This window comes from Symphodus melops (genome assembly GCF_947650265.1).
Source record: "Symphodus melops genome assembly, chromosome: 21".
Lineage (NCBI taxonomy): Eukaryota > Metazoa > Chordata > Actinopteri > Labriformes > Labridae > Symphodus > Symphodus melops.
In genome coordinates this window covers 17848868-17860203 of record NC_136711.1, presented here as the reverse complement: position 1 = coordinate 17860203, position 11336 = coordinate 17848868, and the positions used below count along the sequence as shown (strand labels likewise).

Here is an 11336-nt window from a genome sequence, read left to right as displayed (position 1 = left end):
CCTTTAGTGCTGTAATGTAACAGCGGCTGCTTGTCTCTGGAGAGAAATACACGCGCACACACACACACACACACACACACACACACACACACACACACACACACACACACATACACACACATACACACACATAAACAGAACAGGAAACAAGAGTGTGTCAGGCAGTAGAGACAGTAGATGTAGGCAGCGGCAGTTGGAGCCGTACAGCTCAGACTCCTCTGACACAGAACAGCTTCAAGGACGTTGTTGAGACATCCGATGACTGGAAATATTTGGAAACAAAATCAGGCAAGTAGAAGTTCTTGTAATCCCCAAATGAAACCTGAGGGCATCACAGTCTGGGATGGTATTTATCTCACAGTTAAATCTGTTTTTAGCTTGAACATTTGTAATATTTTTTTTCAAGATGCCCTGATCTAAATTTACTTTTGTGAAGTGATGTAACGTACAATTTGAACATAAACGAGTGAATAAAACCTGTTAAGATGAGTCCTCGAGCTCTTCACAGTAATTTCTTGAACTTTTCAGCTGCAAATACAAAGTGAAATATGTTAACGTTATTTTCAAGTCATTAAATATCACATAAATTTGGTGATTTATCATTTTCCTGACAAAAAAACTCATTTGAAAATGTTTTTTTTCTTCTTTGTATTGTGTTGCTGCCGTAGGAGACAACAAACAGCCGCACATACTCACCATTAGTGCTTCATGGATAAAACAAAGTCTCATAACACAAACTGAGATTGTTGCTGGACGTGGGACTGATGCCAAGTCAAGGTTGGTGCAGGCTTCCTGTTTTGTGGTGAAGCAGTTTTCAGGCTGATGCTCTCGTGGTCTGCATGAGTGAGTTTGAGATTGAAGACTTTTTGCAGCAAGTGAGAGCAGCTTCCTGTCTTATAAGATGCCTTTTGACTCTGTCAGCCTTTTGTTCTTACTCTTAGCTCCTAATTGCATCCATCTTAATTGTTGAGCTGCATTCTTGTGATCATATCCACCACTGGTTATGGATGGATTACTGAGCCATCCTTCAAGCAAGAGCTTCAGGGTAAAGTAACTCTCAAATGTTCTAGTTGGAAAGTCAATTAAACAATCGCTAAGAAAGAGACACCAGCTGGTAAACGGCAGCTGTTGAATTCATGACATACAAATGACTAATGACAAAAGAAGACATAGAAGCAGTTTAGTGACAGAGAGAGAATTCTTCTTAAAAGCTGTCCTGAACAAATATAAAGGTGCAACATTTCCACAAACAGTCAAAGATTGATCAAAAAGAGACACCAAACAAACCCCAGAGACACACAAAGGAGGAATTAAAAAGAACGACAAAGAGACAACCACAGGTGGAGACACAAACGACCACAAAGGAATTCAAAACGCCTTTTAAAAAGAAGAAGAACGACGTGCAACAAGATATAAGGCAGGTGACGAAACACACGTCAAAGTTGCTAGGACAGTGGTTCTCAGCTGGTGGGTTGTGGAGCTGTTTTGAGTGGGCTGTGAATAACTGCCTGGAATAAAAAATGTGTCACATAATCTATAGATTATGGAAAATGGAAACTTGAACTTGTATAGCGCTTTTCTAATCTTCCAACTCCTCAAAGCACTTTTACACCACAGGTCACACTTACAGTCACACCCTGACGGCAGTGGTTGCTATGTTGTGAGACCATCAGAAGAAAATAATCCCATTCATACACCGACAATAATTCTGGGGTGTCTTGCCCAAAGGACACGTAAGTCATGTTGCTGCAGGAGCTGGGGATCAAACCTGCAACCTTCCGTTTGAGAGATGACAACAACCCACAGACGGATGCAAAGTGACAACACGACAACAGAGATGCGATGCAAGAGCAGATGCAAATGGAAATCAAAACCCAAGAAATGACAGCGACAATACTGCACAAAGAGCAACAATGACAAGTGTTTGGAAACGAGGGCAAAGAGAAACAAATGACTGTTACAAAAGCATAACAGAAGGGGGGAGGGTGACCTGAGGGAGCCAAAAAACAACAACTTTTAAAAGCAGTTTGAAACTTGGAGGGGTGGTTGCTGCACTAACAGAGGGCTGGAGAAGTGTTTTTAAATGTCAGTGAATGTTGCAGATTGTTTAGTCATAAGCTGACAAAGAGACAGCAACTGTGGGCTTCTGCATGACATTTAAGTGGGCCTCTTCTTGAAACTCGCATTAACTTCTCATTTCCTTTATGTTCCTGCAGCTCCAGGATGTTAACCGTGTATCGGCAGTAACACAGAGGCTACACGAGAGCATGGAGCTTGTATCGGTGCAGTATGACTTTGAATACACAGCGAAGGATGGTCGCCTCGTCTCCATCAAGCCAAATGAAAGCTACATCCTGCTGTCCAAGACTAACGAGCACTGGTGGCACGTCTGCAAAGACCAGCACACCAAGCCCTTTTTTGTTCCTGCACAGTATGTGAAGGAGGTTTCATCACTCTCTGCAGACCCCCCTGGTCTGAAGAAGCCGGATCCACCTGAGTGTGAGACCACCAGTAAGCCGGTGGATGTGGCTATTGTAAGACCAGCTCAGACAGTTACTAAGGATGGTTCAGGAGGGAAATACCGCTTTTCCACTTTCGGTTTCTGCGAGGGTTTTCCTGATTTGAAGCTCTGTGAGGCTTTTAAGGCAGGGCAGAACCCAAGCAGGAGCAAAAGCTTTGCAGGAAACCTTGATGACAAAGAGACAAAAAATACCTCTTTATCTGTTGATAATGACAAAATGCAACTGTATGCAAAGCCCCATCGTGTGCCAAAGGACAAAAAGAGACAGAAACAGTCAGAAAGCCCGCACAAGGAAGATAAAATACAACAACAGACTTTTCTGCAAAATGACAATATGGATTTCCCTTTACCTCCAGATTCACCAATTTATGACACCATCCCAGAGATAAATATTACAGACTTGGACTCTTTTTCTGAGCTGCCCCCTCCGATCTTTTCAAACGACACATTCAGGTTGGAGCAGCAGGATTCGGATCTAACTGCAGAAGCAACTTCCTCTACTGATGCACTTCCTATTGAGCAGGTAAGATTTTCATGCAATATCATGCATATTTTAGTATACATGAGTCGGTCTCACTAAAGCGTCAGATAAAAGTGTGTGACTGTGTTTTGACAACCAGCAGAGGGCGCAGTTCCATCATGTAAAAAAAAGTGCAGTTAGGTCGAGTGTACTACAGAACAGTGCATTCATTTTTATTGTCTATTTAAGCATCTTTTAACAGCGATCAAAAAACAGAATAAGGCTCTTTTTTTGGAAAATAACAAAACAAATCTCCACAAAAATGATTCCTCTTAATCAAAAGAATAAAATACAAATGACTACTATTTATTTTATCTTACGCGTTGTATGAAATATGATGATTTAAGAGAATTATTGTTTCATAAAGTAGTTTGTTTGGACAGATGTGCTAAAACTGGAATGGCTGTTAACGTGTGTTGAGTTTAAGCTTGTACATTTTGTCTCAAAAGCTTGTAAAAGAAGATGTTCTATTTAATTAGTTATTTAATTATTACTGTCTTATTTTTCCCATGACCTACTATGATCTCAGAACCTGGAACATTTCAATGCATGGTGTCATGTAAGCAAAAATAACAATAATGAAATAGAAACTTCAAACTAAACGTGCTGACAAAGCAGCACAGGCAGAATTACTAAAGTGTAACAGCTTTTAACTCGTCTAAAAAAAAAAAAGGATTGTAACCTCTATGGTGGCTTCGACACAGTAGACTAAACCACAAGTCATATTTTAGACTCGTGCTCGCATTTTTTCTCTCCATGAGGCAGCAGAGAGGTACAGCTACACCCAGGTTGTGAAAGCCTGATCTAGTCGCTTTGCAGAAATGAGAAACGCTTCAAGTCGAGGCGTTGTTATAACTCACTTTAAACTAACAGCCCCTTGTGTTTTTAGTTGATGAAACTTGAAGTCTCCAGAACCAACAAAGGGCTGACTCAAATGATGTCACGTGAGGTCAGATATTTTCACTGAGGCACAAGCCCTGTAATTTTATTTTCCACACATAAAGAAGTCGGTGAAATATTGTAAACCTTAAATGTTTTCTTGGTCATAACCCCCACTTTAGTAAATCTATTCATTCACTTACACTACTTAAACAGAATAGGCTACATTTTAAATGATGCTTCAGCATGATTCTGACACTTCCTGCTGTCAAGGTGCCGTCCTTTAAATACCGTACTGGTCGAGTACTGTGTCCTATCAGTGGGTGTGGACTGTAGCTGTTTCCGTTCTACGTTCGTGAAGCTTTTTTACAGCCCTCATGGGCGCTGTCATCTTGGAATTTTGCAACCAGAGTCTGCGCAGTAGGGTCCGGCGGGAGGAGCCCTGGCAACACGCCCCGCCCACTTTGCGTACCGCTCTGATAGCTTACGCAGCCCAGCTACGCCAAGAACTTAAGAATCTTTACGGAGAGAAATTCATCTACCGACCATAAACGTGAGTACAAAACCACCATATATTTCAAGTCAAATATCTAAACGTAGTTCATTCAGAAATTAAGAAAATCACACTTTTTATATTAATTATTGAATTTAAACGTTTTTTCGTGTCCTGTATGTCTTGTTTATTGTTACTGGATGCCTTAAATTTCCCTCAGTATCTATCTATCTATCTATCTTCTTTAACTGTGTGGGTTATTAAACCTTTTATTTTTGGCAAAAAACGAACTAAAACTATTTTAAGCTAAGTTAGCAACATAAACTGTGTACAGATCGAACATATGCTGGTGAAAATATGTTATATGATTGAAAGTAGTGATGCACATAGTACTAAAGTTATATCTGCTGTCAGTAGTTACTTCAGTTCTATGTACATTTACAGAGTATGTGTTTCTGTGCATAACTGTGGAGTTGGTAAATGAATCTGTTTCATTAAGGTTTCTGTTTGTATGGACCTTTTCTCTGGTTCTTTTCCTTGTCTAAGATGTTTATCTCATTGTTTTTTATTATCCTCATTTTAGACACAAGGAAGAAGAAAGATGGCTGATACAGATACCCCTGCCAGCTCACCTGATGGTCTCCCTTACTTTGTTCTCCTCTCGGTGAACACCTTTGGACTGTGGAGGGAAGAGAGCATGCAAACTACTCACAGAGAGACTCCTGTCAGACAGGGATTCAAACCAGTAACCTCCTCACTTTTATAACTGAACCATCATTCACACTATGTGTTATAAATCAAATAAAGTATTCATTGATTTGAACCTTTTCTCTCCTGTTTTAAGCTGTAAAAACATGGACTGTCTCATGTTCTTGTAATGACAGAAGTCACAGCTGGGAAACAAATAGCTTTAAAAGTACATCAACACTCGAGTGCTGAACATTTAATGCAGGTTAGTGTTAAAGACAGCATGCACATAAAGACAGTAGAGTGGTATGATACAGACACGACTGAGAAGGCAATTACATTATTATATTTTATTCAATCACATGAAATGTAACACTAGTCTTGTAACTTGAACAAATACAGATTGTGCTTAAAAACATAGTGTGGTATTTTAAGCTACTTTCTTTCACTTGATTGTTCAGTTAGATGGAGGCAGTATTTAAGGTTTTTGTGGGTTATACAGGTTTGAAAGAGGCAAATGAGTGAACAGTATGTTAAAGTTAAAGCAGATTAATCTAAAAATAACAAAAACAAAATGTGGCTTATAAGAAAAACCTCGGTATTAAACAGCCTCTCTTTTCTTCCGTTCATCTTTTGAATGAATAGTCAAACATTGCTCAGGACGTGCGAGCTGCGTCCTCTGTGGCTCAGGCGCGACACTCGGCCCACTGTTTCACATCAGACCGCTGTCCAGTGTAAGATCAGACCAAACGCCCTGGTAAGAGAAGCAGTGGTCAGGTCCTGCAATCCTCCGAGGACGAGCTGGAAGAGAGAGACAACATGAGAAAAAGGAAATCCTCAGTTTAATGTATAATATGTTGGTGAAAACAGGGAAATACCTATTAAAAGACATAAAATCTTCATTAATGATTATATATGCAAAATAAGAAACATTAATATATAATTTTGTGAGAAACGTGATCTTTATGCCTTCTTTTATTGAGCCTGTCTGTCTCCTCCTAACCACCATAACAAGCAGCCTGTTTTGTAGTCTGTGTCAGGTTTTGTCAAGTTATAACACCATTTATTAATAAGCGTCATTAAATGTACAACATGATCAACTTGTGATTATTGGATTGGTAGTGTGTGTGTAAACTCATGCTGAATATTTGGCATTTTTAAGCAGCGTGATGCTTGGTTAATATTATATTACACCACTGCTGATTGTTTGTGTTCACGTTTCTGTCAGTCTCTTAAATCAGACAGAAGTTAAATCAGAGCTTACTTTAGTTTTATCCTGATATCTAGAGAAATATTCTACCTCATTATACAGTATTATAAATATCAGCCTGCATGGTGACATGTTAATCTCTGTATAACACACTCTTTACACAGACTGTAAACATGTACACTTACTTTTTTTAAAACCTTACCAGACCTATTTCTTATTTACTGAAACATAACTATACAGTCAATGAACGGCATCTATGAGCTGATTTTAATTACCATGTTTTTTATTTTAAATACAATTCCACTCACAAAAACGATATAACAATATCAAGAAACATATGTCAGTTCTTAGGTTTGCTCATATTAAAAAGTAAAATAAATAGATAAATCATACCTGATAACTAACCTAGCTTAGCCTGCTAATATGTTAGCTCGCTCGATAGCGCTTTAAGCAATGACACATAAATCAAACTTTATTACTTACTGTAAAAACTGCAAAGCTCCCTTAGAGTCCACAGGTCCGTGACATTAGTTTACTGCAGAAAAAACAGCTTTCACCAGCTCAAAAAAGACGAAAAAACTGAACAGAAAAGCTCCGTGGAGTCTCGGCTTCACTTCACGACGTAACTGCTTATTTACCAAGAGCGATACGCAAGATCCGCGGCTGTCAATCATCGCCATGTGTGACGTAAAATCCCGTTTTTTAACCTCAAATAACTTATTTAAAACAAACTTCACAGAAAAATGAGCACTTGAACACCATGTAGGGTGATAATATCTAATGATCACAGCAGAGTTTGGGTCTGGAAAAAAATTATGTGACGAGTATTTTAACTTAACAGTTTGACCCAAGTCCCGTCTGTTATCATTGAGGAGGCGGGGCTTATGACCTATACTGCAGCCAGTCAGTAGGGGGCGATCTAAAAAAAAAAGCTTCACTTCACAGGGGACCTTGTCCCGTCCATTATTTTTACAGTCTATGTGTCCTATCTGTGCCAGCTCATTAGCATATGAATGGCCGGTCGTCCCCTTCATGCCATCTCAATGGGCGAAAAGAGGTGTTTCTATCTATCTTGAATACCTCTGGGGGAAAAAAGCAGCTGATTCAAGATCCGTTTTTGCTCCGTGAAAGTTTCTGCGAATTGGGAGTCTTCTTACTGGGTGAGTTTTATGCTTTAAGGTGTTTGATGGCGGTTTTGTGAACTTTGTGTGTTGGTGAGAGACGTGTGCATTGTGCACACACACGGGGGGTTTAAAGTTGGAGAAGTAGAAGTAGGAGGTGTTTTTTGTTCAAGGGACTGCAAACATCACGGTAAATACAGGCAGTGATGGAGGTGGAGAACAGGTTACAAACAGGTCGTGTCGGCTTAGTGACTCCTCCTCCTCCTCCTCCGGAACTCAAAGGGTTAATTCAAAAAAACCTGCCAGCCACTCCCAAACCTCCTGCTGCTACCTGGTTTCCCCAGCACCCATGACTATCCTGGGAATAACGAGGAACTTCACCGCAGGGGAAACATTGGTGAATATGTTCCTCTGCTAACCTGCTTCCTGTTGGATTGAGCTTAAAAAAAAAAACTGAAACTACAATAAACTTTATAGTTTCAGGTAAGTTTCACCGACCTTGTTTTTTTTGTTGCACCTGTTGCAAGGTGACGCGTGAAGGAGAAAGTGTTTGATTTAGCTCTGTGTGTGTGTGTGTGTGTGTGTGTGTGTGTTTGGCACTTCGAGTCATGTAATGTGCTGCAGCCTCTCCCAGTATACCCAGTGATTGTGTGTGCATAATAACCCTGTAATTACCAGCTCAGTTTGTTGCTTTAATGGGAGGTTTGTGTAACTTAAACACAGTCAAATACACATACATGTTTTAAGTCCTGCATTTTTTAAACTCTGCTCGTTGAAACGTTTTCGTAGCATGAATGAGCCCCACACACACACACTTGTAACAGAACTGTGGACGTGCCAGGACCCCTCAAGTGCACTAATTCTCACCCCACAATGGAGGGCCATCACCATGGTGATGTGAGGGGGTCTGGCCTGACTCCCAACAAGCAGGGCTTTGGAGCTTTTAGTGCCAGCCTTGCCATGCAGTTGGCGTGTGTGCATATGTAATGTGGAGAACTTTCAATTAGCCCAAATGTAGGTCAGTTAATATCCAGGGTGTGTAATGAAGGTTATTTTTTTGGTCTCTTATGGGAAGTTAAGTTTGATAATTGGATGACAACTCCAGTTAGGATTGGGAATCCAAAAGTTTGGTTGATTTTAACTTTACAATTTGAAGTAAGGCGTAGCTCAGGGCATGTTTTTTTGTTTTTAACGCCATGTGGTTCTTATGATCCTTTGGAGGCCTTTACATTATGTTACAGTCATTACGTGTTATCCTCGGAAGAATCTCTCTTAATGTTGAAGGTTGCCTCCTATAAGTCTCAAAGAAGCACCTGCGTGTCAACAGCTGCAGCACTACACAGTGCAGGAGTGTGAATATATGTTATGACCGCTGAATGTTCAATTAATGAGGTACTTATCGGGAACTGTGTCCTCCTTTTTTGAATATAACAGACCTATTATAACGAGTAAAAGGCCTGAATAGGCAGGTTAAAAGCCATCAAGATCAAGATCTACTTTATTGTCCCCTAAGGGACATTTTTCTTGGACTCCGTCCTGCAGTAACAAGAGAATAAACAACATAAACAAGCCTTAGAGCATTTGTAACAATTCCACATATAAATAAAAACCCCTTCTTGTCATATTGCACAGCCCCCGTGGTCTGAGGGACCCTGAATCTTCTCCCTGAGGATAAAAGCTGAAAACTCCGAGTTAAAAATGTCTGTTGGATCAGACACTTATTTCTGTGCCTGTCGAACAAAACACTGCGTTTGGAGAGATGGATGTTTTTTGACACCGATGATTTTCAAAGCAGTCTGCACAAGATGAGTTATCTGTGATTGTAACTGAACAGACAAGTGACCGTACCAGACTGTCGTCTCGTATCTGATCACGCTTTCACAAACAGCAGTGTAGAATTACAACGTACATTTCTGCTGAACGCCATCGACTCTCAGTCTGCGTCAGAATGCGTCCCTTCAGTGCTCTTTCATGGCTTCGAGAGCCGAGCTGCCGCTTGTACTTTACAAGCTGATTGAAATAGTATATTTTTTATAATACAAACTGACTGTGACTTGACTTAAACACTCAAACTAGTCAGGTGGAAATGCTTCTTCCTCCAGCCAGCAGCTGTAATGAGGTAAACCAGGAGACTTCTGTAGTCTGAACAGTTAAAGCTTTGTATCGAACCGAGACCAAATCAGAGTCAGGTAACAGTCCTTTGAGTTTCTGTGATGTATATTGAAAAAGACACGACCAATGAATCTCCATCATGTATAGTTCAGATAACTGCCACAAAGGGTTTCATCTATGGCAACTCAACACGTTGTCCTCCTCTGAACATCACAGCTCTGTTATTTTGATGTTTTGGCGTTTCACACTATAAGAAAAAACAAAATCCGAAAAGAATCCTTTATCGATCGCTAGATAGGAAGTACATCAAGAGAAGCTCACCAACAACACTTTCATTTGAGCTGCTCCATCAAACAGACTAAAAATCAAATGCCAAAAAACTGCTCCAACGGGTCGTGTGAGTGTCTCCACATACCTCTCTGTGCACACCTGTCTGACTGAGCACACGATTACATAAAGTGTGAATATGAACAGGTGCGTGCAGCTGTAGAGACACCTGGTCACCAGGAGCGTTTTGTCTTCTCCTTCCTGTGGTCGTCCTGTTGTATAAACAGTTTGGACAGGAAGGCCTTTTTTTCTCAGTCTTGTTGAACACGATTGTAACATTTTTTTTTTATCCGACCTGGATGATCTATACTACCTCTTATAGGAGGTGACTGCAGAGGTTTGAGCCTCTCATGTCTTACTGTGAAGCAGAACAAAGCATATTAAACATGAACTCAGAAGCCTTAAAGGCGGTTCATCAACATTTAAGGCTTAAAACAAAATGTATTTCGACCCATTCACTGAATGTAGTTCACTCTTCTTATGAAGGTAGCTGTAATCAATATCTGTCCTGCACTCCTTTGTAATCCATAAACTATTATAAGAAAATATTCCGGGTCCATTAATATTGAATTATTCAAACTAAAGCTCCTGTCAGGTCCTTTTAAGGGGTCATGAAGAAGACTGAAATGATTACTGATGCTTTTTAATGACCTACAAAAGCAACCAAGACCCTCAAGACAAAGACTGACTTTTTTAAATTGGTACTTTTTCATGCCTTCAGCGGCTGCCGCAGGGTAGGCGTCAGACATGAAGAGTAACAACACGCTGAAGAAACAGTTTACTTCCAAAGCAAATAATCACAGTTTGTGTGATGTTTAACTGTTGGAAGCAGGGGGAGATTTTTGTTTGATCTCCGAAAACAACACTTAGAGGGCGCTGGTGGCGCAGTGGTTAGTTCACACGTCCCCGTGTATGGAGGTCATAGTCCTCAACGTGGGCGGCCCGTGTCAATCCCCACTCTCTCTCTCTGATTTCCACATCTGTCCACTGTTCATCTCTCTCTAATAAAGGCACAAAAGACCAAAAAAAAAACACTTAAACACATACAGGACCCTGCTGTGGCCAAAGGGGGCGCCAAAATTGAGTCAAAGGAGATTTGCAGATTGTGTTGTAAGATATAGTTTTACACAACAATGGTTTTTTTTTGAGTCAAAGATTTTATGGCCAAAGCATTAAAACAGGTTAGATATTATTTTTATTTGATGAATATTCTATCACTGGTCTTAGTTATGTGCAGATAATCTTAATGAAGCGTCAGCCGGTCTTTATATAGAGCTGCATGAGTCATATGCACTGGAATGTCTTTTGTGAGGTTCCTGCTTGTAAAAGATATTATGAAGTACTTGATTACTTGATTGGTGTTTTGCAGCAGTTTCGTGCACAGCAGTCTGACACACACGTGAGCCATTTATGATACACAAACTGTTTTCGGTTTACGTGCGTGCCGACTGCTGATTCTTGCAGCT

General features: G+C 40.3%; 1 protein-coding gene across 2 annotated transcripts in view; it reads left to right on the top strand.

Moving 5' to 3' along the window:
* Positions 1-687: 687 nt before the first annotated feature.
* Positions 688-11336, top strand: part of arhgap27 (Rho GTPase activating protein 27) — a 28010-nt gene continuing 17361 nt past the window's right edge. Inside the window, exons 1-2 of one of the 2 annotated variants that reach the window (XM_079334148.1) lie at positions 688-777; positions 2217-3044. In XM_079334148.1, coding sequence (XP_079190274.1) covers positions 2268-3044 — 777 coding nt within the window. In that variant the 5' untranslated portion in view covers positions 688-777; positions 2217-2267. Of the gene's footprint in view, positions 778-961; positions 1046-2216; positions 3045-11336 lie in introns of those variants that run through there. The other variant, XM_079334147.1, reaches the window with a different exon arrangement.